At 38.9% G+C, this 27,809-nt stretch overlaps 1 protein-coding gene across 15 annotated transcripts in view; it reads right to left on the bottom strand.

Moving 5' to 3' along the window:
- Positions 1–27,809, bottom strand: part of CAMTA1 (calmodulin binding transcription activator 1) — a 1,053,810-nt gene that overhangs the window by 8,398 nt on the left and 1,017,603 nt on the right. For 10 of the 15 annotated variants that reach the window (XM_072156284.1, XM_072156282.1, XM_072156285.1 and 7 more), the window contains 8 exons: positions 27,159–27,346; positions 26,470–26,716; positions 25,427–25,498; positions 19,443–19,463; positions 17,167–17,360; positions 16,325–16,399; positions 12,305–12,335; positions 2,573–2,754 (listed from right to left, as the gene is read on the bottom strand). In XM_072156284.1, the coding sequence (XP_072012385.1) occupies positions 2,573–2,754; positions 12,305–12,335; positions 16,325–16,399; positions 17,167–17,360; positions 19,443–19,463; positions 25,427–25,498; positions 26,470–26,716; positions 27,159–27,346 (1,010 nt within the window). Of the gene's footprint in view, positions 1–2,572; positions 2,755–12,304; positions 12,336–16,324; positions 16,400–17,166; positions 17,361–19,442; positions 19,464–25,426; positions 25,499–26,469; positions 26,717–27,158; positions 27,347–27,809 lie in introns of those variants that run through there. The other 5 variants (XM_072156283.1, XM_072156288.1, XM_072156290.1 and 2 more) reach the window with 4 other exon arrangements.

The raw sequence follows: 27,809 nt of genomic DNA, 5'->3' as shown, positions 1-27,809 counted from the left end.
GTGTCTTCTTATGTTGTAGAGGCTTTCAGGCCTGGTTGTGACTTCTACCTGTGCATCCCCAATAGTTATGCTTGTGGTTCTTGCAAACATACAACAGACCTGTTTTAGTGTTTCTACATTTTTTGTAGAAACTACCATACTTTTTTTTTTCATAAATTACTAGAAAATCCATGAGTTGGAGATGGGTCACCAATAGTTGATCAGTTGGGGTCTAACAATCCACACCTCATATAGTTGATTAGTTGGGGGTCTAACAATCCACACCTCATATAGTTGATTAGTTGGGGTCTAACAATCCACACCTCATATAGTTGATTAGTTGGGGTCTAACAATCCACACCTCATATAGTTGATTAGTTGGGGTCTAACAATCCACACCTCATATAGTTGATCAGTCTGGATCTAACAATCCGCATGTCATCCAAATAGCACAGAAGAGAACAACCCTATAGAGGTGGTTCCGGTTGTAAAGCCTATTGTAAGCCTGTTTAGTCACTACAAAACAGATGGTGCTGTCTTCCGCCTCTGTCCTATGTAAAGTCACACTGCTATCAGTAGGGGGTGCCTGTTATGACAACCCACAATCTCATATTCGTGACCTATCCTATAGATAGGTCAGTAATATCATAGTGCTGTATGATGAGGCCAAAAGGGGTTCTTCAGGGCCCATGTCCTTATACAAAGTAATTGATACTTGGGTGATTCTGTGGCCAAATTGAGAAGATTAGGTACATCATAGCCAAGAAGTTATGCTTGAAAATACTTACCTCTTCCCATGTATATTTCTATTTAAGGATATGTTTAATCAAGCCATTGGAGATACAGGGTATGCGTCTGTATATCTCAGCGCATCAACTTTGGAAACATAAAAAAAACTAAACATATAACAATATTGGTCATTTTTTGTCAATAGTAAAATCCCTATTGACAAAAGGAAAATGGTAGTGACATCATTGCCCCCGTAACATGATATCACAAGGGGTATTCTTTTTCTTTTTTTTTCTTTTGTTAATACAAGTAATACTGTTAAATATCTTTGGCATTTCACAGGTAACCAACTGGTTAATTGTTCATAAAACACGTCTTAATACATAAACATTTCTCCTAGAAAGCAAAAATGATTGGAAGCCATTATCAAGCAATTTCCCCAGGAATTTTTTTGTTTAAAAATGAATTAATAAATTTATCTCCGTTTTTCGTTCATTGACCTATAATGACTGGTATATCCTGTCATGGTATATCCTATCTTGTAATTAGAAAATGTCTCTGCAGGCAAGGGACAACTTTTTGTACTATCTTAGGGTCCAAACAAATAAATTCCCTGGGGTGAAAGTGGAGAAATGTTAGTTTATTTGATGATCTCTAATATGTATGAAAAAGCCCTTTTATAAAAGAAAAGTGTAATGCCCAGCCAGGTCAGGTTTTGTAATCCCTTTAGTGCTGACATTGTTTTGTATGAATTAAACAGGAAAGATCTGGGGCACCAACTGTTGCTGAAAAATACATCACAATATATGCACTTTTTATCATATATTTTTTACTTGTTGCTATATTGTGACTAGCAATACTTATGCCAGTCTGTATTTAAAGGCATATTTTGGAAAATCTTAATCGCAAAGGTGCCATTATAAAATATTTTGTTTTAGTAAACTTACTCAAAATGTATTAGATATAGGGAAGGAATATAAACTGTTAACATTATGGGGCTCATTTACTAAGGGTCTGAATCACGCATTTTCGTTGGGTTTCACGAATATTTCCAATTTGCTCCGAATCGCACTTGATCGGATTGTGGCGCATCAGCACCGGTTTCACGCGACAGAAATGGGGGGGGAGGGTGGCTGTTGTAAATCCTGACAGAAAAAACGCTTAATTTAAAAAAAAAAATTTGTGTCACAAGAACAGCACTCACATACACCAGGACGAAGAAGGTGAACTCCAGCGGACTTCAGCGCAGCAGCAACACCTAGTCGATATCAGGCGCACAACCTTAGTGAATCCCACCAAGCTGCGAATCAACGTCGGACAACGCGCCGCGGGATCGCGAATGGAACCGGTAAGTAAATGGAAGTAAATATATGTTTATGTCTAGCACTGAGGACTGCCCTAACTAGAGTGGGAATACCCACATATGGGTAGTATTTATACCTTATACCACCTTCAATGTCTGAGTTTGGCACAGCTGGCATCCATGCTGCTTTTCTATTTGGAGAATGATTTTTCTACCATTTAACATTTGCTGTCATTTTAGAAGAATTAAATGCATTAAGCACTATACAGTATTACTCTTAATTCTGAAACACTGAATTACCACTATATATGTATGGATTCAATTTTGACAGACTGTTACACTGTATCACCCCCACCCTACCTGCTTCCTTTAAGCAACAGACTGAGCCCCAATCCAACATCTTTTTTCTTAACTTTAAACTTTTGTCAATCTTTTCATACTTTCAGCACAAAAGGGGTTAACAAAGTGAATGTATGGCACAGAAAGGGATTGTTGCATTGCTGGGGGTACTTGATAAAAAAAATAAGACCTCAGCCAAGCTGAGACCTCTTGTTAAGTTACCTGTTGCTCTTAGAGCTGAAAGTGCATGTGGGGTGTTTGGGGAATTTGATATCTTGCCATTTTCCAGAAATTTCATTAGGAATGGAAAGTAAAAAAGATAGAGTGGCCCAAAAAGACTGACACCTCTGAGCATTCTTTCTGCAATTTAATATACACATGTTTGCTCCAAAAACATTCAGACCCTGCAAGAAGTAAACGAAAGAAAATTATTTTTAAAAATCTTCATTATTGCAATACAAAGCCATACATTGTTATACAACAGGTTGATCCAACATTCTTGGTGAACAAAAATAATCCCCCAACTAAAAAAAAATGGAAAGGTATAAATTTATGGAAAAAGTGATAAAAAAGGGATAAACCAAAATAGGTTTCCAATCCATGAAATGGTCATTCCCAAATTGAAAAATTCTATCGATCTCTATTAATATTATCTTTGGTCTCATGCTGGCAGCCACAAACCGTAGCCAATTCACAGCTGCCGTTGACTTGTATTATGTATGATCACAATGCGGTAAGAACACCGCTAAAGATAGGGCAGGTCCTATTCCCGCCTATATCTTGGTGCAGCCTCCCAGCTCCCTATGGATGTGGGAGGGTCAAGAGTCGCTTACCCCTCCCATATCGAATGTGCCGCAAACTTCCCCGCTCTGCAGCTTGTTTCTACAGATTAGATATAGACAAATGTATTGCTCTTGTTACTAACTGCAAACCAGCCTTATGATACTCCACTTGATCCTCCTCTTAGTCATTTTTCCAAATGTAGCATTTGGATCTTGGTTATCTATGTTATATGCCTCCAGCACTTTCACTGTTGTCATACTGTACATCTTCTACTATTAGGTACAGCCTATTTTGGTTGACCGGGATCTAAAGTTTGAGGAACTGCTATGAATTTACAGAGCAGCCTCCACCCAAACATCTTGTTTAGATTTTTAACAGAATTTATTTCATAATAAATCTTTTTAGGGATATGACCTGAGTTGTCTCCTGCTCCTACTTCACATAGAGATGCTTGGAAAACATGGAGATTCTCCAGCCTCACTAAGTTCAATCTCACTAATCTATCAACTTCTGTTCTTAGAAGTGTACTGTGTAGGGAAGAGTGTCTTAAACATTTTTCAATATATTTTAATAATAAATTCTGCATAACTTGTCCACTCTTAGTAACAACTTTTTATCTCTCTGTAAAGATTTATATTCTAGCAATATCACTTTTTGGACATATAATGCTACCCCACCTCATGCTAAGATGAGATTTTATAAGATGTAGTGGAGCAGAGATGATATAACAGGTCCAGGTGCTCATGCTAACTATATATGCTATCTGTGATATGTGAGTGCTGTGTGCAGAATCTCCATTATATGTCAATGAGATGCAGCGACACACTGCTCCAGCATGCCTCCTAGCTGTAAGAGCTGACAGAGTGAAACTTATCTCAAGCAGAAGGCAGGCGACACAGGATGAAGCTGCTTGGCATAGAGGTGCTTGGAGAACATGAAGTTAACTGTCCTTACAGTGTTACTGTCTTTTGAGATCATTTTCTATATTGTATAGGGGAGAGTGTCTTAAACATTTTTCTAATATACTTTATAGGAAATTCTTCTTAGCATGTAAATAACAGGCTGCAGAGACTACTGACTTAGATCTTATCCTCCCAATTGGTTTCTTCAGCTCTAATATAATATAGCCAGGGAGGGAGCCGAGAGGGTTAAATTTATCGGTCAGAGCTGTGTTAACAAACAGAAACACAGGATCACACAGAAATCTGTAGTCTGTTTGGAATATGGATCCTCCCTATCAACAGAGAGTTTAAAGCTGTTACTAAGGGGAACTTTGCAGCTTTACAAACTAAGGCTACATTTACACGACCGTGAGGGTGGCGTATTTACAGCCGCTAGCATACGGCTGTACACGCGTCTCCATAGAAGGCAATAGCTGCACGAAATGGTCCGGTGAGCACAACGTGCTCTATAGCTGCAAAATAGAGCATGCTCTTTGGCCGTATTGCAGCATTTTTTTCACATGAGGGGAGGGGTCACCCCTACTCCTCTCCAGCGCAACTCACATATTCCGGCCCGGTCCTCGCATACGTTCATGTAAATGTAGCATAAGCAAGATTTCTTAATAAAGTATATTAGAAAAATATATACACTACACCCACAACACCATATGCATACACAACACTTTACATATGACTCAGAGTAGAGCATGTGTAGTCTTTAAAGACTGCAAGTCAGATGTGTAATGCAAAATGTAGGCTGCATTTAGAGTAACCACATCAGAGGGGAAGAAAGAATAAAGATGCCAGACAGACTAGAAATAGTACATAAAATAAAACCATTATACAGCATCTACGTTATTTAATGCTTTGTTGCACCAAGAAGGCAAAACATAGTTGAGCAGCATAGCTAGTTACCAACACTAGGGGGAGTTTAGAAGTCTACTGAGGTGGAATTTCCTATTGATCATAAATATATGTTTATTAAAAGGTTGTTTCACAAGAGGTGGCTCAGTTGTGGGTTTGTGTGGATTTCCTCCGGGTCCTCCGTACTGGTAGGTTGATTAGATTGTGAGCCCTATGGGGACAGGGACAGATTTGGCAAGCTCTGTGTAGCATTTCTTAATCTATGTGCGCTATATAAATGAAGGAATTATTATTAAAAAAAAGAAGCTTTACTCACCTACTCTAGCGCTCCCGGTGTCCCACGCCATGGTCTGTCGGAGCCATTTACAGGGGCACGGCAGTTCTGCTCCGATAACTTCCAGGCCTCTTGCAGGCTGCTTGTAGAGAGGAGCTGCTGTGCCCCTGTAATCAAACAGGTCAGCACAGCTCTGACTGACTGTTGTACGAAACATCGGGAGCATCGGAGGAGGTTTAAAAAAAGCCCTTCCTAGCCTGCCTGCTAATATTTTCCAATTGTCGGTTGACCCCTTTAAGAATTTGATACATGGGGGCACATGTATCATAAGTCTGGCTTTACCTGTCTATTTTTTGGGGCTTTGCTTGGTTAGATGTATCTAGCCGATTTTTCCTTATTGATACATGTGGCGTTTGGTCTTTAGTGAATTTCACCTTTATAAGACGGCTAAACAATGCTATGAGGAAGTTGCACTAAAGAGTATGTAATGTGGTCACATAATGAGCTTAGGAATTTTATCAGACACTCATCCCTTATCCTGTGTATGGGGCCAAGTGTCATTAAATGGACAACCCCTTTGAGCACCTCCTTTTCTGCATACTACCAAAATATTATTATTTAACTCTATAGCTCCTGCTACTTCTATGCATAAAAACCAATCCTGTGATATGATGTATTTCACTATTCAGTTTCTTCTTCACTAAAGTACAGGAAAGGAGCCATGCCACTTGCTACAATGTCAATGTTTAAATTCTTTACAGCATTACCCATACTTTTTGCTTTATAGTACAGGTTCTAGGTGGGGACAGAGAATCAATTTGTATTTTTTGGGGGGCATTAGACCAAAAATAATTAACTTTCAAACTAAAGAATGTTTAAGTTTGGGTGCATGGAATTGGGTTCCAAAAAATAAGGCCTCATAGACATGAATAAATTGGCTGTGTACAATGTTAAAATAGTTTGAAGCCATAATAAAGCATCCATTGATATACATGGAGCCCAATTTAGGATTAAAGGGAAAAAGTTGCAAGCTTCATTGCAACTCTTAGTAGAGGACTTACCTCTAAAAGGTTTCATGCAAAACAATAAAACACTTTTACATCAGTCAGCTGAGACACAACATTATACTTCACTGAACTCAAAACAAGAAGATGACATTTGGTCCTGGTTCCAGTTACCACAGCCAGCTTCCATTAGTTACTAGGGTTCTAGTTAGTGTTTTTTGCCCCTGAAAAATAATTTACTCCTGTAGTTAGCAAATGCTCTCTACTAAAAACACTCTTTTAGTATCAATTTACTACTAAGACACCTAACATTTCCATTTCAGTCTGGGAATTTAACACATATGAAGCAGGTCCGCTATATTGGTGCTACTGTATATACTCGAGTATAAGCAGAGTTTTTCAGAACAAAAAATGTGCTTATACTTATACTCAGCTTATACTCAAGTCAATAAAAAAACAAAAAGTGTACTCACCTTCTGACGGGGGACATGGAGCCGATGCTAGAGCATTGATGTACAGAAGAAGACCTGCCAGGGGGCGTCAGAAGGTGAGTACACTTTTTGTTTTTTCCTACAAGCATTATATTGGGTACAGGGGCTGCAGGCTTTACATTGGGGGGGGGAGGGGTTGAAGGCCATATACTGGGGGGCAGGGGCTGGCAGGCTATATACTACAGGGTGCGGCAGGCTATATACTAGAGGGGCTGGAAGGCTATACACTAGAGGGGACTGGCAGGCTATACACTAGAGGGGACTGGCAGGCTATATACTACAGGGGCTGGCAGGCTATATACTATGGGGGCTGGCTGGCTATGTACTATAGGGGGCTGGCAGGCTATATACTACATGGGCTGGCTACATACTGGGGGGGGAATTGACCAATGCATTTCCTACCCTCAGCTTATACTTGAGTCAATAGGTTTTTCCAGATTTTTGTGTTAAAATTAGGGGTCTCGGCTTATACCCGGGTCAGATTATACTCAAATATATATGTTATGTTTGAATCAGACCTTTCACATAACTCTATATTTCATCAATAACATATTTATATCACATCCCTCTCAAAACACATCTGAACAGATAAAACCCTGGTGTTGCCTGGATTCATTTCTTGTATTCCAATACTGTAACTTCCTACTTCCTACTTCCTAAATCCTGTCCTCTACTATCTGTAGCAGCCAGACACTACACTGATATCTCTAGTCTGTGCCAGTCACTGCACAGCAGTTTTCTACCTTTACTTTCTACATATACAATCCAAGTCTGCAACCCTACCCATGCTCTTCATTCTGTAAATGATCCAATAATAACAACCTCTGTCACCTACTTCTTCAATCTTTAAGATTTCTCCTGAGATGCACCAATTCTCTGAAATGCACTAATCCAGTCAGTTTAAGGCTACATTCACACTGCCATAGCACGGCGGATACATGTTGGCGCACGGGAGATGGGGAGCAGCGCTCACCCCATCCCCCTCCATAGAGATACATGGCGCAAGGCGCTGTAATACAGGGAAAGATCGGACTTGTCCTATCTTTTCTCCGGGTACAGAACGTTACGGTGCCACCGCACCACTCCGTGTGCCCATTGTCCCCCAACAGTCATGTGAATGTAGCCCAATACCCAACTTTCACTGTTTGAAATGTGCCCTAAAAACACATCAATTTAGGCATTTCCATCATATTACATAATGATTATTTAGATTTACTTTATTCCTATATATTTACCCCTCCTTCCTACAATATCCCCCAGGACCTGATGTGTTCAAATAAGTTACTCTGCATGCCCATGCAGTCTGTATAGCGACTGATGATTCTAAGCTCATGTGAGCAGGGTCCCCACTCCTATTGTGATAAGTCTAATTTTCTGATATACCGTGTATATGTAACCCATGGTTTGTAAAGTGATGGCTAAGATAATGATACTTAATAAACATTATTATTATAATAAGAACATGCACTTAGTATAAACCATGAATTATTTGAAAGCAATAACAAAAATAATTTCAAGGTCTTCATTAAAAAAAAAAAAAATAATAGTGTTACAAATAAAACCTTTCTCTTGGTACCAAAGATAAAAATGCTTTGAAATGCAACAAGTACTCATAAAATATCTGCAAAACTATTTTTGTTACTGTACCATTAATATTACAGCACTTTATCTATGATAGGGTCTGATAAAAGAAGGACTTGCAGACACCTTCCTATCTTCCTCTTAAAGAAAACCATTTTGTCATGTTTCCAATAGCCTACGCTACGCTGACTTTAAGAATTTGTTTGTTGACATTCTGAATTATTTCAGTATTTCATAAAATGTTATTTCACATTACCTAGCTCTCTGACAGTAATGTATGGTGAGTCCCGGTTGGGGGAAACTCTTCCATGCATTCTTCCTCTCCTCCTAACTTATCCAACTTCCTCTGCTCCATCACCCCCTCATCTGACTACTCAATGCACATAACAGAGAGCTTGTGGTGGGGAGCTGAGGGTGGAAAGACGGAAAGAGCTGGATGAGTTAAGAGAAGAGGAAGAATGCATGGAGGAGACTGAGGCACAGGCTACTGCGGCTGCCCTCACCCCCTTCATGGGATTCATCGCACACTGTTGGCAGGGAGGCAGGTTATGTGAAATGATTCAGAATGCAGACAAAGGCATTTTTAAAATCAGCATAGTATCGGCTATTGGAACCTGTCACCAGCTAAAAATGACATATTTGGTGGCAGGTTCACTTTTAAATCCTGGATTTTATTTTCGCTTCAATATAAAACCTGAAATGCCTAGAATTCAGAAGTATGAGTCTTCTCATTTTAAGATTTTGGACATTGGACATGGACTATCTTGCGAAATTCAGTTTTTATGTAGATGTTAGTATTAAGTAATTTAGTGTTTAATTGGGGGGGGGGGGCGGAATTATATCCATGTCTGGAATAAGACATATAAGAGCCACTACCATTTCTGTAAAAGCAACCTGTCCATAAAGCAAAAAATTAAGAAAGAATTATAAAATCTTCTTGGAACCTATGTAAACAAATATCATCTCCTGTTCTTAAGAATTTACTAAATTGTATCAGGAATATACAACCGATCTGACCAGCTCTGTGAAGCACTCGGTGCTCTGGGTGGCTCTGGGTGGCACTCAGAGCCCTCTCTGTGGGCACCCAGGCCATCACCAGAGAAGACACAAGGTATATTTATGGATTCCCAGACAGCCCAGGACTTTCTGCACTCAGTGTTATATTAAAGCGACAGTGCTGCCTGAGACTACAGGAGTAATGGGAAGGTGTGGGCAGATCTGGATTATCATTCTAGCTTCGGCTCCAGGCCTGAAAATTCTTCCTATTTAGGGGAACCTATATTTGTCACCCTTTCTACTGTATTGGTGTTCTTAGGATTCTGACACGTTTGAAAGTTACGATAGAGAAGTTTCTGCTTAAATTGCACTTAAATGTTGGCACTTTGGGATAAACAACTGGGTTTTGGTTGTAGTGAGGGCACTCAGTCTCTAAATGGTTCGCCATCACTGATGGTGGGAAAATTGACTGTGCCAGATACTGTACTGTAGTGTAGTGTACTGTAATTGTACTGTATTGTAATTGTACTGAATTGAGTGGCAGGGCACATGCTAAACCAATACGTGGGACCCGCCTTCTCATGATAAATGGTGGTCATTCCCATTCTCGTCAGGGTCCCAGCTGTCACTCTTTAATTTTAGGAACATTCTCATCTTTTAATTATAAAACATCTTCTGTTCCTTCAGAAAAAAAGGGACGTATCCCTTCATTTCTACTATTAATGTCAATTTCTACTGTAATTTCATAATTACAATGACTGAGAAACTGCTTATTCTGCTTATTATTTTACTGTCTCGTAACTCAAACCAACCTATTGTTTTAGGTTTGGTTTACATCTCTGCTATTGATTTACATTCAATCATGAAAATGAAGCCATGAAAACGCTGGAAGTGGTCAATATGGCGCATAACAGACATCGCCGCAGCTTAAGACTATAATGGAGTCTGTCAAGATTGTGCCAGTCGCTGATTTATGCTGCAAAGCCTCCAAATCACGTGGAAACAAAACCTTATTATGACTGCTGCTGACCTCTCCAACAGATTCAGTTTTCAAAAGTGTAGAACCACCCTAAGAATGTAGATATTATGATCGATATTATCATTGTTATCCGCTTTCAGCACAGAGAAAAAGTGTAAGCGATGGTATGTTACCATAGTATGGATTAGACTCACATAAGGTTATAATGCTACAGTACTTAAATGTTTTAATGAATCCTGTAGTATAACAGGAAACATACAAAGCTTTTCCTTCATAAACCATATTCAGTACAGGACACCGTTTCCAAATGTGCTTGTGAAATCTGCTGCCACCACTAGAGGTCCAAAGTATACACGCTTTTATAGCTCATAATAATGTCCTTACATACTGTACATGGATCAGACCTCTAGGGGCAGTATAGGCATCTCAATTGCCACAATAAATTCTGCTATTGCACTTCATCATATAATATATTGTAATTTTAGGAACTTTTAATAATCACTGTAAACTTTTTCCCACTCCCCTCCTTTAGTATACAATTTTCACCTCTAAATCAAAAACCTAAAGCAATTCAACATTGTATTTCGTTGTTTCAAGCTACAATGAAGTAAAGAAAAAAAAAAGAAAATATATCAGGCATGCAGTCAGAGACTTGGCAATATACTCTTGCAAGAAAAACTATGCATTGAGTATTTTGACAAAAAGTTAAAAGCACCCTTTATATAACCAAAGTGGAGGCAGCCATTTTTAAGGGGTGAGCCAATGTTTATTTAGGTGCTTCTACCTCATGAAAATTAGGTCAGGTTGATCAAATTATTGTTTTTCTTGAGTTCTTTAAGGTTCCTGCTGGGAATACAGCACATGACAAAAGTCACCTCAGGCACCAAAACTCATTACAAAGAAAGTGAATGACCTCTAGCAATCCAAAGAAGATACGTAGGATCATTCATGGACTGCTGTTGGAAATGACCAAAACTGATCTACATGTAACATAAGACAAGTTCCGAAACAATCAGTGGAAGCTACACTAGACTTGTCATGTTGGATTCACATTCCTTTGTGGTGATATCATATAATGTTAAAAACTCAAATCCTTACTGATTGGTCATTCCAAAGTGTGAGGTCACAGGCTGCCCGTTACGAGTTTAAGATGGGACTGCTCACATGACATTCATGTTCAGCATCAACAAGATGCTTCAACCTTCAAAGGGTTTCCTTCTCGTGGACATTGACTCAACTCTCAAAAAAAGTTGCCTCCACAGTGTAAAGATAGCAGGGGCTTTTTAATGGGGGTATTCCAATTTCCACTCTATACGTTTGGTCCTCCACAGAGCAAAACATGGTGCTAGCCAAAGAATGTGGACTTTCTTAGGTTTTTCCCAAAACTCATAAAACCTAAAGTCAACATGTTAACAATCTGAGTGTCTCCGCCTTTTCATCACATCAATGTCACTTAGGTTTTCTGAGTTGTTTGTAAACCTAATTCGTTTTAACACAGTCCCAGCTCCTAAGGCCTAGAACCTTCTATGTTGAGGACAACTCTGAGGGTCATGCAAAACTAAGCCTTAACTACATTTAATAGAAACAATGTAGTTTGGTAGAAACTGGAATATCCCTTTTATTACATATTCCACAGATCTTGCAATATTAAGAGTAACTTCATCAATCTATGATATATTGTACTTGGGGAAAACAAGCAGAATGTGACGTCAATGGCTGAAAGAATAGTGCAACCCCCAGTGTTCTGGGAAGGCAGAAACAGGCACCTTTTGCTGGTTCCTGCCACCACTTTCTAAGCATGCCCAGTGATGGTTCTAAGAGGTCCCAAGGACAGAGTCATGCAAGTCTACTGTTGGCATACCCATGTGCTACTGCAAAAAGGATCTTGATCAGAAAATGCAATAGAATGAATTCTATTGTTTCTGCATTGAATGGATGTGTATCTTGCAGACAGCTCTTGGCTGCGGACCCATGCAAGCAAGCACAAAGCAACGGGTTAGGAACGCAAGAGAGAATCTTGACTTGCAAAAACTAAACTCACCCTTTTGAACAGTCTATGGTCCACCAGAGGGCTTTAGATAGCAAAACAATAGCAGACAGCTATTAGCACAAGGCGCATAACTGAAAGAGAACTCATATATAGATAGATCTTGGACAGACATTTCATTCATCTGTTATCAGTCATTTCCCGCTTCCAGAATATCACAAGTAATATCATGCAGCAGTGAAGGATACACAGTATGCTTCCAACCTTACATGTGAAGTTGTTGATGTGAGCATAGAACAAACATTGTAATTTTTTAACAATGAGCCAAAAACATTAAGAGCTCTTGTCTCAGGCCACACCGAAGACTAAGAAGCTAATACTTACCTAAATACCTACCAACCTACCAGCTTTCTAGGAAGCAGTGACATCACACACTGGTACCTAATTACTGTCCAAGGTTGCTGTGATGTCACTGCTCTTACTAAAACAAAATTAGGAATTTTAGAGGAATATGCAGGATTTTTCATAGTTGGTATGGTGTCAGAGGAGACAAAATTTCTGGGTTTGAAGAATTACTATTACAGTGTTTTAGGACATGCCAAGGATATCCACGCTCCCCTCCAGACATTGCTGTTGTATAGGGGATGTGCAAATAGTAATGACTGTACAGCCCCCTCCATCTTTGAAAGGCAGAAGGACACGGGATGTCAAAGGAAGGTGGATTTACACAAACTTTACCAAGGTAAGTACTATATGAGTCACTACCTTTTTAAAGAGTCATTTGAGGGGCTCTGGCTGCCGGAATATGTGTCTGTTCTGTTGTAGCTCTTTAAAATCAAATGCAAATGGATGACCATAGACATATAGATGACACTGGGAAAGTTAGATAACCATATAACAATGAAGAGTCAACATGGTAGAACATGTTCTATACCTTTTATGATTGTCAAGCCTCACACCTTGTAGAATTGAACTGTGTATGCCTAGTGTAAAACTTCATGTGAATAAACACCCAATGCAGTATATTTCTACATAAAGCAACACAACCAGGGGAATATCAGGAGGCAAAACCCAACTGAATATGTATTTCTAATTCAAAGCCTATGGGGGCGCTGTTGTATTATTGTCTGTGGAAAGTGTAATGGTTGTCAGCAATAAAATATAACAGTACAAATCTCCAAAAAACATGTAAAGGAAGTATTTATGGACATTAGCATACTTTTCTATAGAGAACATGTATTTTACTGTATACTGTACTACTAAATAAATTTATTTCCTTTTGGAATAATGACTAACAAAGCATTTCAATAATATTCATTGGTATAGTATAACATAGTATATGTGTTATACAGAGCCCCTTCTATCAATGCATTCTAAATAGATTGAAAGGCAATATGTTACTTGTCTTCTACTAATCCTTAAAAAACATCAACTTGTCATTGATCTGCTGGTGGAGTCACCTTGTACATACAATACATTAATTATCATGTGCTGAAGTGAAATGACAGTGTTGCAGTGCTGTAATCTGATGGTGCAGTCACTCCAGAGCTTCGCCTTTGGTGAAGTCATCATATCCAGACCATACAATGCTTATCCTGCACTGATTATGAGTTACATCCCATATTATATTTCAGGTTTTGGCTCACTCATCTCCTGTGGAGTCACTCTGCACAAACATAAGTTTTCCTGCAGTGCAGTGATCACTATTATTGTGGAGTCATTGTGTATTCACATTACATGACTTACCCTGTACTGATCCTGACTTACAACCTGTATAATACATCAGGGTTAAATTCACTTTTCTGCTGGTGGAGTCACTGTGTACATACATTATATTACTTATCCTGTACTAAACCTAAATTACAGCTTATATTATGCTTCAGAGCTGCAATCACTGTTGTGATGGTGGAGTCACTGGGTACATTACATTTACCTATCTTGTATTGTGCATAACTTATCCTGAATTACCTCTCAGGCGTCGACTATAGTAAATGTGGCGGGCTGGACATCCACGCTCCGACCCATCCTCTGCCCACCGTGCACCCCACCAGCTCTCAGCCATGACATGCCCAAAGTGGTGTGGAGGTTGGAGAAGACTGGTTGAGGTAAAGTGAATCTCCCCTACTGTGTACACACATGACATTACTTATCTTGTACTGATCCTGAGTTACAGCCCGTATTATACTCCAGAGCTGCATTCACTATTTTGCTTGGTTGTCACCCAACAAACTGGTTATTAGATGTATTCCGCTTTTTGTCTCTTTTGGAGTCATAGAGAAACCTGTTCACTAGTACCATTGTGCCAATGTGACAAGAAAATCTGTGTATATAGTTTATATACAGTGTCTTCAACAGCAGTCACTCCTTTTATATTCAAGAGGTGCTGCTCCTTTATGCAGCCATAAATCTGCTTTGTCTTTTGTCTATTGCTTTTCCGACATGGTCATTAAAATGATGACAGCCCCTCCATCCTCCAGGCACTTGGCTGAAGCATCCACCTATCATTTCAATTATTTGCTATCTATTCCGCTCCCCCCTCTGCTTCCCGGTATTCTTCTTCTGTCTCACATCACTTAGATTTTTTTCGGGACTGCTCCCTTGCTGAGTGCATGAAAAATATCCTGAATTAACTTGTCTTTACAAGCAGTTGCTCATATTTACAACTAGTTTACTTGGATAGAGATGGGGGATTACTCCGGTGATAGAATGTGGAGGAGTCATTTACTATGGGCGGCAGCTAAATACGTAAGTTATTAATAAATGATAAAAGAGAGCTTCCCCTTATATTAAGAAAAAATGCCCCAGAAATAAGTCACCCTCTTTTGTCAAGTAGTTTATTTTTATTTTTTTAATATCTGATCTTTTCCAGGCTTGTGACCAGAAAATCTGCCATGTAATAAAGTAATACTGTATATCAACACTGCCTACATTTCTGCATATCCAAGCAGATTTATTGTTTCGGGTTCTCACTGCCCACTTTTCCAAAATTACAGCTTGAGTGGGCTCATAATAGCTTTATAAAAGTGGATCACACAAGTATGTGCAAGTAAAGTATGTGCGAATAATATTGTATAAATCCTCTTAAGACACATCCTTAAAGGCGCATTCCATACATCATTACCTAATCACTGGATGGTGATAAATTGCAGGGTTTCAAAGGAAACTTTTCTGATTGATTTGGGACAAGAACTACCCACAGGTTCTTGTGGACCATTAGTTTAGTATCATCCTGTACTTTTTCTCTCAGGGCCATCAATACAAAGAACAAATGTAAATACTTACCTAGGTCCATGGCTCTCAGCACCTGCGTGGAGATTCAATAAAGCCAGCGTAGCACAACCCAGCTTCAGTGCGTATGTGCCATAAGCGCAATAAAGCCAGAGTGTATTGTTCATTGAATAACCAAACAGAATTGAGTCTGATGTGCCTTATTACGCTTCATCTCTTATGGGTTCTCTTAAAGGTCCAGGTAATACCTCAGTTTTTTCTGGTCCTTTGTGTATAAGGGACCTTAGCACTAGCACCATTCTTAACCTTTATATAAAAGGGCTCTTTCACATTGGTGTTAATGTTCAGCTTCAGTTGCGCATCCGTTCCATTTTGTCTCCATTTTTCTTCCATTTTGTCTCTGTGTCCACAAAAACTGAAGGTTTCAAATTGCATTGAAAACTTCACACCTGGTTTTTAACCCTCATCAGTGAAAAAAAACGATGTTTTATCAGTTTTTTTTTGCGGACCCATAGACTTCTATTGCCTTTCGTGATTCAAATCAGTGAAAAAAAAATAGGGCATGTTTTATCATTTTTTCAACGGACAACGGATGAGTGAAAATGCAAGCCAATGTGAAAACACCCAAAGAAATCAAAGGTTCTGTAAGATATCTGTGGAAATCACTGAACCAGGGATGTGAAAAACAACGCCAATGTGAAAGAGACCTAACTCATGCAAACAATTATATACAATAAAGTGGCTTCTGTTATATACAGGTCCTGGTGATTCCTAAAAATGATGTTATACTGTTAAACAACATGTCTATGTTACGCGAGTTTAGTCTTTGCTGTGGAAATATCATACCTGTGACGGCAGCGACGTAAAAACCTCATAATCTTCCGAGCAGCTTGGTCTTGTTTTTTTGTCAGCAGACTGCTTCTGAAAAATGGCAAAATGCCAGATAAAAGGTCATGGATTTATCTAAGAACCATCCTAAGAGTACGTAGTAATGTATGAACGATCTTTATTTTTCGAGCCATTACATATAAACTGAATCAGTGTCGTAGTGGTCAGAGCATGACAGAAGCAGAGGCTATTTGGCCAGTTTGGTCATTTTTGTTCAACACTTTTGTAAAAATTTGGTTTGGTTATTTTTTACTTATATTTTCTCAATTTCATGTAGTACAAAAATGTGTAACAAATACAACATTTTTAGACTTTTTTTGTGATTTGTACTTTAACAAATAAAACTAAACAAGAGCTAAACTAAGCAAAGCTGCGTATGTTGTGGTGATATCATTGATATCGTACTGGGGCTTCATATAGGACTTGACGTTATAGTTCACAGAGGAGCGATTAAAGACTGTCATGGGCCCTTCACTTCCTACATATGGTACTAGAGTCCAGCATTTTGGGAAATCCTTTTAATCTGCGGTTTCAGGACCTTTGGGGGACCTTGAAAGGTCCTGAAATGGCTCTTCTGTACACGTGAGAATAAGAACAAGGATTTCATGGATGAAGGTCCTTCTGGGAATAAAATTTGGTGGGCCCCCTAGAAGGTTTAGGCCCCGGGTGACTGCCCAAACCGCCTATTTTATGATCCATTACTAAGTACATACTGGGTTGTTATAGAGCATAAACAAGATAACAGAGTAACAAACTCAGCTCTGCTATATATAAAGTACTGTGCACATTAGCATGTTTACCTGAGTTTCTGTTGCACGAGTGAAGTCGTCCGACGCTTTTGTCGAATTCGCCCACACTCTTTGTAGCTCCTGTAGTACTGCTGGATGAGCACCGCGGCGCGTCGGCTCTGCTGGAACTTCTTTTGCTCATAATAGCTTCTGAATTTGCTCTGGATGAGGATTGCAGCTTGGGTCATCTTTTTATAAAGTGCATACTGTGGAAAGACAATGACAAACTTCTCTTTAGCCATTGCTCTGGTTTTAGGAAAAGATGGGTAAAAAGCTGCAGGCTGTCTCCTAATGAATACATTGGTAGGCCTTTCTTTCAGAACTTTAAAATATCTGGGTGAGAAGTGTTATATGGCAATAATCTGTTAGGACATGGGCTTGTCGCAGAATGTCGCAGCAGCTAATCTGTTTCTGCCGCAGATTTTATTACAGCGTGAGGATGGGAATGATACAATTCTGCCACAGCACCCTACCCCAGCTTAAAAACCACAAGGGATAAATGACAAGTGATGGAAGCATAAGTTGCCTGGCCTGCAATAAAAAAGACAGACACCCCGCTGCTCATAATATTTGCTGCAATAACCTTGGATAGTTAGGGCTTGAAAGGGAAATTAAACTTCATTTAGTAATGCGGGCCAATTAGCAGGCGATAATGAAGATTAATACAACCATAAATAGTCTATTAGCAGCGAATCTATGTGTCAGGGCCATCAAGTGTTTGATGTTCATGGCATAGCAGCGGGGACTCTGCACCCATCTGTCACACTGCACATATCGCACGTTCACTTACAATACTGCATATTCATCAGTGGAAAATAGCCGCTCATGGAGAGTTATTTGAGCCAAAGGTCAGATGTAAAAATAATTCTTCAAACATGTTGGAAAGAGATATCTAGATAAACCTGGGCCTGTGACTGAGGAGTTCAATGAGGTGATGAAATTCTGTAACTACTTACTTCTATTCTCTGGATTTATCTTTAAAAAGTATTTTTTTTAAGGGTTAAGGCACATTTAACCTATAAGAGACACCAACAGAGAATAAACTGTGGGACACTTATCCTGATGCAGAATTTAAGGTCGTATATATGGCAGAATTTCTTCCCTTTTTTATGTTATTATTGGATATCACTTTTATCACCAGGACCCAGGCCTCACGTAGCTCCTTCTGCTGGCAACAAGTAACAGTAACGTCTAGGTCATAGCCAATGGTGCTTCAGGGTGGCAATCTCACCCAGATCCTGATGCCCTAGTTACCTAAAGCCCCTTTCTCATAAAGAAACTGTTGTTTGGTAGCTTTAACCAAACAAAGCGTTAAGAAGTATTAGGTGTAGGAGATGTTTTTAACTGTACTTTTGTGTGTATTGTTCATAGCAGCAGCACTGCGACACATGCTTTTGTATTCCAGGATTGTAGCTGGACTTGGAGCCCTCTTGTTCAGTGCGGTGAACACACTACAGACTCTCTTCGCTGCAGTATTCAAACGGAGGTTGCTACAGCTGTGACTCAAGTGACTAGAATGCTCCAAATCCTGCTACAACCCTGGAATGTAAATCCATTTTTACAGTTCTGGTGTGAATAACAACATAATCAGGTATGATTACACATATCTCTGGGGCCAATACCTAAAGTTCTGCAAAAATATATTCCCTTTAAGATATACCTGTGTGGTGTATTGGTTGAAGAAGCTTTCTAAAAAAACTTGTATACCTTGAGAATGTTCTTCCTTTTCTCACTAATCCATTGCCTTGAAAGGGGTTGTTCAGACCTAATAACTTGTCAGTAACCCCTGTTTTTATGGAAATCCACAATCATTAGCTTTATATGGACACTGTGGAAAATGAACTGGGCATGGCACCTACTGAAATGTCAGGCTATCCAATGTAAAACTAACAATCCATGTATTTTGGTTGGGAAAGAAACTCCTGCTGTACCTGAAGTATGTTAGGTTTTACTTTTAAATCTAGTGAAATCTCTCTTCTTGTTTGTCAACAACTTATCAATGTATCGGTAACTGCATGTAAATGACTTCACTGATTAGTAACATGTCTAAGTTGCCATAGAAGGTGCCATAGATGCCTTCATAGAAGGTGAAGCCATAAGAAGAATAAAATGAACAAAGGTAACTAAGATCAGTATATCCAATGAAGAGCACATTCATCTGCCCGGTTCCTCACACTTTTAGCTATCGGACATATTGGTAGACCGGACAGGCCTCTGGACATAAGTGGTGAGGACACTCTTCTACCACTTATCACGTTACACAAGAAACAACATATAGATGGCATTACCTTCAAGGCTATCCATGTAAGCTTTGGGAGGAAGGAAACAGGAATGTTAGTAAGAATATAAGAAGAATGAAAAGAATGTGAATCATTTGACTAATCCTTAATTATTTAAGGTGTTATTAAGTAAAGAGCAGCAAATAGGAGAGTGTGTAACTGGATGACAATAAGTGGCTGTTTTTACCAAAATGACCGACTCTGACAATACTCTAATTATCTGAACATAATTAAAACCAGTCATTTAATGTTCTCGGTTGACGATGATAGTGACTTCTCATTAGAGTGAATCATCTTACTGATCTCTGGCCTTTGATAGCGGGGAGGCAGCTCATTGGCTTTGATGTGTAATAACGCCGCACTTCAGCCAGTCTCGTTTTCTGCTCGGCTGATGTTTATTGCGCTCGTAAAACTTTAATGTCCGTTCCCATTTAGCAATTTTTATTGAATTTGCAACAAAGTAAAATAGGCGTTCAACACATTGTGTGTGGCTGTTCCTCTGAATTAATTTCATATCAAGCTATAGAAAATCTCCACTGTGTGCATGGAACATTCACTTTCACTTACTCCTCAGCATCCAAACAATTTCACTTCTGTCATAACTTCATCTGCATTGCGAGTAGATTAAAGGGGCTTCTAGGACACGTCATAAATGGAGGTCAGGAGAGTAGGACTAGCAATGACCATTAATGTGATAGAGAGTTTAAACTCATTGCAGTCATGGACATTAAGATTTGGATGCTGTTGGATAACCTATTCATAGAAGGTTGCTCCAACGGTAAAATAACTACTATAGGTCTGGCTTCTCTAACCCCGGGATGGAGGGGTTCCTTTCTGCCTTTAAGTTTTAATCCACACAATCCCTTTAAATGAGACTACTCATTAATTAAAGAAAAGGACATGGGACAACAACCTTATTTAAATTGCTTTTCTGACATTACAAAAAAACCTTTACGGATATCTTTGTGGAAAAATAAAAAATACTTCTAGTTCTATTGGACCAGATGTGGCCAGTCCCTGCACGCGAGACTGAATAGGAAGAGATGGATGAGCTGATGCTCATCTGCCACTTTCACAGTGTGACAATGTGATGTCACCCCTTCTGGTCCGACAAGAATAGAGGCCAAGGATACCAAAAAGTCCTGGAACTGCTGGCCCCTGTAGAGGTTAGGATTTTGTTTTTGCTTGTTTTTATTTTTTACAAAAGAAAACGACACACTGAGGTGTTATTTTGTGCAATGTTGAAAAAACTCTGTAAATATCATTCACCTTAATCTTTGTTCAACAATCTCCTTTGATTCTGGGATCCCAGTATAGGTAGTCCCTGGACTTAGAGACAACCCCTAATACAGACGGACCTCTCTGCCCAGTGTGTCCTCAGCTGTCATTGTTCCCATGACAGCAAAAAATTTTGAAAATCTAATTGTTACAATTTTAGAATACTGTATACCATTTCAACTTAAGTACAGACCTAAAGTACCTACAGTATCTTGTACGTAACCCGGGGATTGCCTGTTATTGGATTTTCTTTAAATGTATGTGTGGTTACCAGTATTCAGTATTATGTATGTATGTGTGGTTACCAGTATTCAGTATTATGTATGTATGTGTGGTTACCAGTATTCAGTATTATGTATGTATGTGTGGTTACCAGTATTCAGTATTATGTATGTATGTGTGGTTACCAGTATTCAGCATTATGTATGTATGTGCGGTTACCAGTATTCAGTATTATGTATGTATGTGTGGTTACCAGTATTCAGTATTATGTATGTATGTGTGGTTACCAGTATTCAGCATTATGTATGTATGTGCGGTTACCAGTATTCAGTATTATGCATGTATGTGTGGTTACCAGTATTCAGTATTATGTATGTATGTGCGGTTACCAGTATTCAGTATTATGTATGTATGTGCGGTTACCAGTATTCAGTATTATGTATGTATGTGTGGTTACCAGTATTCAGTATTATGTATGTATGTGTGGTTACCAGTATTCAGTATTATGTATGTATGTGTGGTTACCAGTATTCAGTATTATGTATGTATGTGTGGTTACCAGTATTCAGTATTATGTATGTATGTGTGGTTACCAGTATTCAGTATTATGTATGTATGTGTGGTTACCAGTATTCAGTATTATGTATGTATGTGTGGTTACCAGTATTCAGTATTATGTATGTATGTGTGGTTACCAGTATTCAGTATTATGTATGTATGTGCGGTTACCAGTATTCAGTATTATGTATGTATGTGCGGTTACCAGTATTCAGTATTATGTATGTATGTGCGGTTACCAGTATTCAGTATTATGTATGTATGTGCGGTTACCAGTATTCAGTATTATGTATGTATGTGTGGTTACCAGTATTCAGCATTATGTATGTATGTGTGGTTACCAGTATTCAGTATTATGTATGTATGTGTGGTTACCAGTATTCAGTATTATGTATGTATGTGTGGTTACCAGTATTCAGTATTATGTATGTATGTGTGGTTACCAGTATTCAGTATTATGTATGTATGTGCGGTTACCAGTATTCAGTATTATGTATGTATGTGTGGTTACCAGTATTCAGTATTATGTATGTATGTGTGGTTACCAGTATTCAGTATTATGTATGTATGTGTGGTTACCAGTATTCAGTATTATGTATGTATGTGAGGTTACCAGTATTCAGTATTATGTATGTATGTGCGGTTACCAGTATTCAGTATTATGTATGTATGTGCGGTTACCAGTATTCAGTATTATGTATGTATGTGCGGTTACCAGTATTCAGTATTATGTATGTATGTGTGGTTACCAGTATTCAGTATTATGTATGTATGTGTGGTTACCAGTATTCAGTATTATGTATGTATGTGTGGTTACCAGTATTCAGTATTATGTATGTATGTGTGGTTACCAGTTTTCATGGACATCAATACAACAATTTCGATTTAAATGTCATTTAAGCCTTTAGAATGTAACAATACTGACATAGAGTTAACTCTTCCACTCCCCTCTAGGGGCCTTTAGCTGTTAAGCAGGACAACAGACAGAGAGCACTTTTTGAGACGTCAGAGGGGGGCAGATCTTGCATGTCTTGTAGTTTAATTTTCTGCACTTCATTTTATTCCTATGAGTCATTTCAATGGCAGAAGCCATTTTTGTCTGCATTTGTAGCCAAGTGCAATATTACTTGCCACTTGATACATTTATTACTTGCTTATTTATTAAGCAGTATCACTGTACATAGCAGTCATGTGCCATCCATGCACACATAACCTCTATGGCCAGTAATTTGCTAAATAGTCACTTAGGAGACATCCCTGATACCATCAGTTACAGTCCAACAATCTCTATGTACAAGACCTGCAGTGTGGAACAAAGGGACCTTTAGAAAAGTTTTTTTTCTTCCTTTGACATGCCTGTTTTTTCTCTGGCAAATTCTTTAAAATGTCAGCGACTCCAACCTAGCTTCATAGATTGCTTGTGCTCTTCTTAAAGGAAATCTACACTCAAAATCCATTATGATAAACACTTACTCATAGATCCAGACACTGCGAATGTGGTAACTTTCTTATATTTGTTATCCATGGTCTCCTTCCTTCTAAAATGAACCAGAAGGCTGTTACAATGTCTTTCCTCCCACTTCTCCCTCAGCACTTCCCACTCCCTGAAGTTTCAGCACAAGGTGGGAGGGGGAAGTGCTGTTACAATGTAACTGCCTTTGAAGCTACAGTGCGGAGAGGCTCTGGCGACACCCCACCGGAGCCATTCTGGCTTTTTAGCATAATTATAAAAGTTGATTTTAGAAGGAAGGTTGTCATGGATAACAAATATAACCACACTGACACAGTCACAGGGCCTGAATATATGAGTAAGTGTCCCTGGTTCATCCTGGTTTGATTTAGTGTCTGTAGAGTATTGTTTGCACCCGACATACTGCATGCAATATGAATTTTATCAGGCTCTGATAAATCTCCTCCTGTGTCACCAAAGACTATGGCTGAGGCTTATTCTCCATACTGCTGCTCTGTCTGTGCAGAATGGCTGCTGTGTATAACCAGAAGCCCATCACAACATCAGCAGAAGGTCAGTGAGCGGACAGAATAATCATAGATACACAACAATCAACCAAAGTGTGGCGAGAGGAAGCGATTAGCAGGGAAAACTGAATTGCATTATATAAAAGTTCAGTTGAATGCTATAAAATTAACCCCATGGGACGCTTGATGTCACATACGCAACCTGGGAATTATCACAGATGAATGCATCTTTTCAGTGTTTTTATTTTGTCATTTTAGATCTGGACTGGAGTGGAAACTATTTTTGAAGCCTAATCAGTCACTAGAACCGTCAGAGCTTTCAGAAGTGAATGTGTTGATGAAGAAAAGAAAAAAAAACTCTTCACGAAGCACAAGAGACCAGCACAGCCGTCATCGCCCTTAACAAAGACTGCGGCTTCTGCGACTCTCAACAGGGACACATCCCAATTAGTATGAATCAGTATGACGAGTCATTGTGTTATTTTCAGTCATTCACAGCCAACGCTCCAGGAGTAACATCAAAATCTATCGCCGCCACATTTAGAAATTCATATTCTATGGGACGGAAATAAACCGTCTGCCTTGTTTCCTAATTCCATTTTGTTTTTTTTCCTTTTTCACTACACAATTGGCTGCCAGATAAGAAAAACAGAAAAGATAATGTATAATTGCCCGTATTCATAAAATAATTATGCTCTTGTCACGACATGCTGCTTTCAATTAGGCGTTTTTAGGAAAACAGAGCATTTACCCTTCAACATTGACGTAGAATCTGGGGCTAGTTAAGGGAGAATTTTAACCTAAACCTGTGGCCTGTAAGACCTCCACCATTAATTAACATTTAGTAGCCAGTAAACTTCCATTTTCTACTGTTTTTATAACCTCTTGTTACTTATCTTTCTGTTATATCAGTAAAAATGTCCAGTGTCTACTCAGAAATCATCAAGTAGGAAACCATCAACATGGTAGAAACCATCAAGAAGCAGTTCATCTGTCAATGTAAAGGAAAATTGCCTAGGACACCTATTATTGGTTGTGTTTTTGTTCCAATATTGACGTGTGCCTTAGTGATTTATTGTGATTCTTATTATGTAAATACTTTGTATACAAAAAGACACCATTAGCCTCACAAAGTTCCTTATCTATACTTATAATAAGAATTGTGTCACCAGCAACTTATTCATCAGACTTAACTGGATTTTACATTTTCTCAATTTTTGAGCCAATAGGATGGACCTGTTCTATACAGCTGCAGTGATACAAATAACCACTAGAGGAGCTAGATCTGTATCACAGGACAATGTACAGTAATTGTTGCAGGCACTAATATCAAACTTGGAAATATTAATGAATCGAACTATAACTTAATAACAAAACATTAAGTTGTTGCAATCATAAGTTTGAGGGTTACAAAAAGATATGGCAACTATGATAAGCCGAGTTACTCCTTTAAAAAAGTTGTCCTATTAAGACATCTGCTCCTTACATGCCCTGTTAGAACTTATGGAAGTCATAGAGGTCCCCAGCTCCGGGACATCCTATGTGTGCAAGAATTAAGAGATGCTTCAAAATGCTAATTTATTAAAATATAAATGGTTACAGCAACGAAATGTCTTTTTTGCTTTAATTCATCAAAATCAGTCGTTGGTACCAAAAAAGGGGATCCAAAAGACGTTTTGGGGTTATTTTTTGAGCTGAACTAAACAATGTCATGCTCTATCTTGCTGTGGTTTTAGTAGCACTGCTGAAGCTGCGGATCAGTCCCATTGTGTAGGGCTAATCCATATCCAGAACCACAGCAGAATTGTGGAGGCTCTGCACGGAGTCCTTTTAAATCGACTCTAAATCTGAATCCAATCTTTCTAGATAAATCTGCTTCCTGTGATCTCAGACATTTCTTACATGGCTTTTAAATGAAACAATAAAAGCAATTCTGTGCTCCAGTGGTTTGTTTGTACCTGTTTGTACTTTCTATAGCAGCGTTGTATGACGGCCGCAGCCACGTCCTGCTGTTCCCTCAATGGACGACCCTGGGAACACAGTAATCACAGTAGTAACTGGATGAATTATCAGTACAGGGATGTACAGACATGAGAAAAGAAAGACAACAGTCTTTAGTTTTGCTTTTCAACACATAGTCAAAATTACATCTGGTCCTTGAAAGGCTTACAATTAGGTAAATCACCCTCAGATAAACCATGTGTGAAAAACTAAGCGCTCCCATGAATTAATAACTCGGAGAGCCACATTTATCATTGATAAGTGTCACAACCTTGAACTGTAGAACGATGGACTGTTTAGAAAGTCCTTATAACCCTTCCCAGATTGGTGAGCAGCTAGAATCGCTTCACATTGCTGATATCTTTCCTCCTTCGAATGGTGTCATCACATATCATAATGCTCCCAATCAGAACTGCCATAACCTCTTCATTCATAGAGGTGGTCACACTTGTTGATGATCAATCATAGCATTTCATTAACAGTAAAATAAAATAGCTGTGCACCACTCTTGGATTCTTATGCAAATAAGTTTATTAAGATCAACAGTGTTACATGGACATTTTAGCCCGCTGGGCCTTTGTCAAAACACTAGGAAAGATATAGATAGAAAACATATTGAGTTACATAATCAAAATAGGTGGGATATTGTGTATCAATCACATAGGAATGGGTACTATAAGATATGAAATGCATATAGCGTAGTATACATTTTATAAGTAAGGGAAGCAGGTAAGATAAGTAGGGTATAATAATATTATAGCCTGTAACACTGTTGATCTTAATAAACTTATTTTAATCCAAGAGAGATGCACAGCTATTTCATTTTAAGAAGATTTTGGGGTAGGATCCCTAGCTGACAGCACACGCCCCTACCGAATATGCAAATGTGGGCTAGTTACACAGGTGTATGTTGGTTGTGGGGGAGTTGTATAGTTGTACAGGTGTGTATAAAAATTGGGGAATACCAAAATATACAACACTGAAAACTAACAAGACAAACCTTGTACTTCCTGAACACAGTCTGGACGAGTTTGGCCGCCTCGTAGAGTTCTCTCTGTTCATGGTCAGACAGGGTAAGCTGGGCAAATTCATTCTCCACCTTTTCATTGGTGGACGCACTGAGAAATTCTGACCAATCAGCAGCAGAGGGCAGGCTGGGTTTTTCAAAGGTTGATTCACTCATGGGGGAACACGCAGGACTTAAGCTGGTATTGGATGAAGGAGTCAGAGGTTCACTGTAGAGCGACCTGCGTGAGATGAGGACTTAAGTATAAGTCACTTGAACTGGTTAGGTAATGGTCATACTGGTGAAACGTTGGCATGCAAATGTAATTGTGTATGTACACCTGGTATAGATTTTACTTATACGGACCATTTTCTAATATATAATTAATTGTACAAGGATGGTATACAAATCTTCCTGTACATAACAATATGAACCATAGCAGCAGAACCTGGACCTTTTCTTATCTACAATTATTTATGCACAACTTCTGTATGTTAAACATCACCTTGTAAGCAATCTGAAGCATGCTGGTATAATGTGGTCATCTTCTGGTTTATTATCTTATATACATAGCTTCTAAGTCTGCTAGTATAACCTGGGCACCTTCTAGACTACATAACACATGGTTGAGTCAATATGCCATTGTTGGTTGAATACAATGTACTACTCCTCTTATAACCTACCGTATCTGAGCAGCGCTAGGTAAGTGATCAACATCAGCAAGATAACTGGCCAGCCAGCTCATGGTAGTGCTAAACGCTGCAGTGTCTGCCCTTTCTGCCAGTGGAGATTCCATGGGTACAAAATTCTCCCGCTTGATCCGGTCAGGTGTAGCTTCAATGATCTGTTCTGCCAGATTCATCATATTCACCTAAATTAAAAAGCAAGTGGCAATCTTGAGAATCAAAATCAAGTTTATATTTAGGGACTTAGTGATTTACTGTATGTTCTGACTGGTGGCAATGAGGATACATCACATATAGAGATCGAATAGAACATGAAATCATTGGAAGCTGTGCCCTGGTACTCCAGTAGCAGACCAGTTTTATAACCAATCAATACCCAGCACTGCAGTGTACTAAATACTAGAAGCTAGAGCTCAGGGCACATCATCTTTCTACAGACAAATTGAAGGGTTTTATACAGTGCACTCTGCACTAAAAGTATATGAATTCAATACCAATGAATTCATCTCAGAATAATAAAGTATAAATAATGTTCACACCTCCACCCACCCAGTTATATCCCCAGAAACATGCCTGGAAGAAAGGAATATCTTGCCTCTGATGTTTCTGGTGTTTCTTCTATGAAGAAGTCAGAAGCATCAATACGGC

This window comes from Engystomops pustulosus, chromosome 6 (genome assembly GCF_040894005.1).
Source record: "Engystomops pustulosus chromosome 6, aEngPut4.maternal, whole genome shotgun sequence".
In the NCBI taxonomy this organism is placed as follows: domain Eukaryota; kingdom Metazoa; phylum Chordata; class Amphibia; order Anura; family Leptodactylidae; genus Engystomops; species Engystomops pustulosus.
Note: the sequence above shows the minus strand (reverse complement) of the source record. Positions and strands in the feature narration are given on the sequence as shown.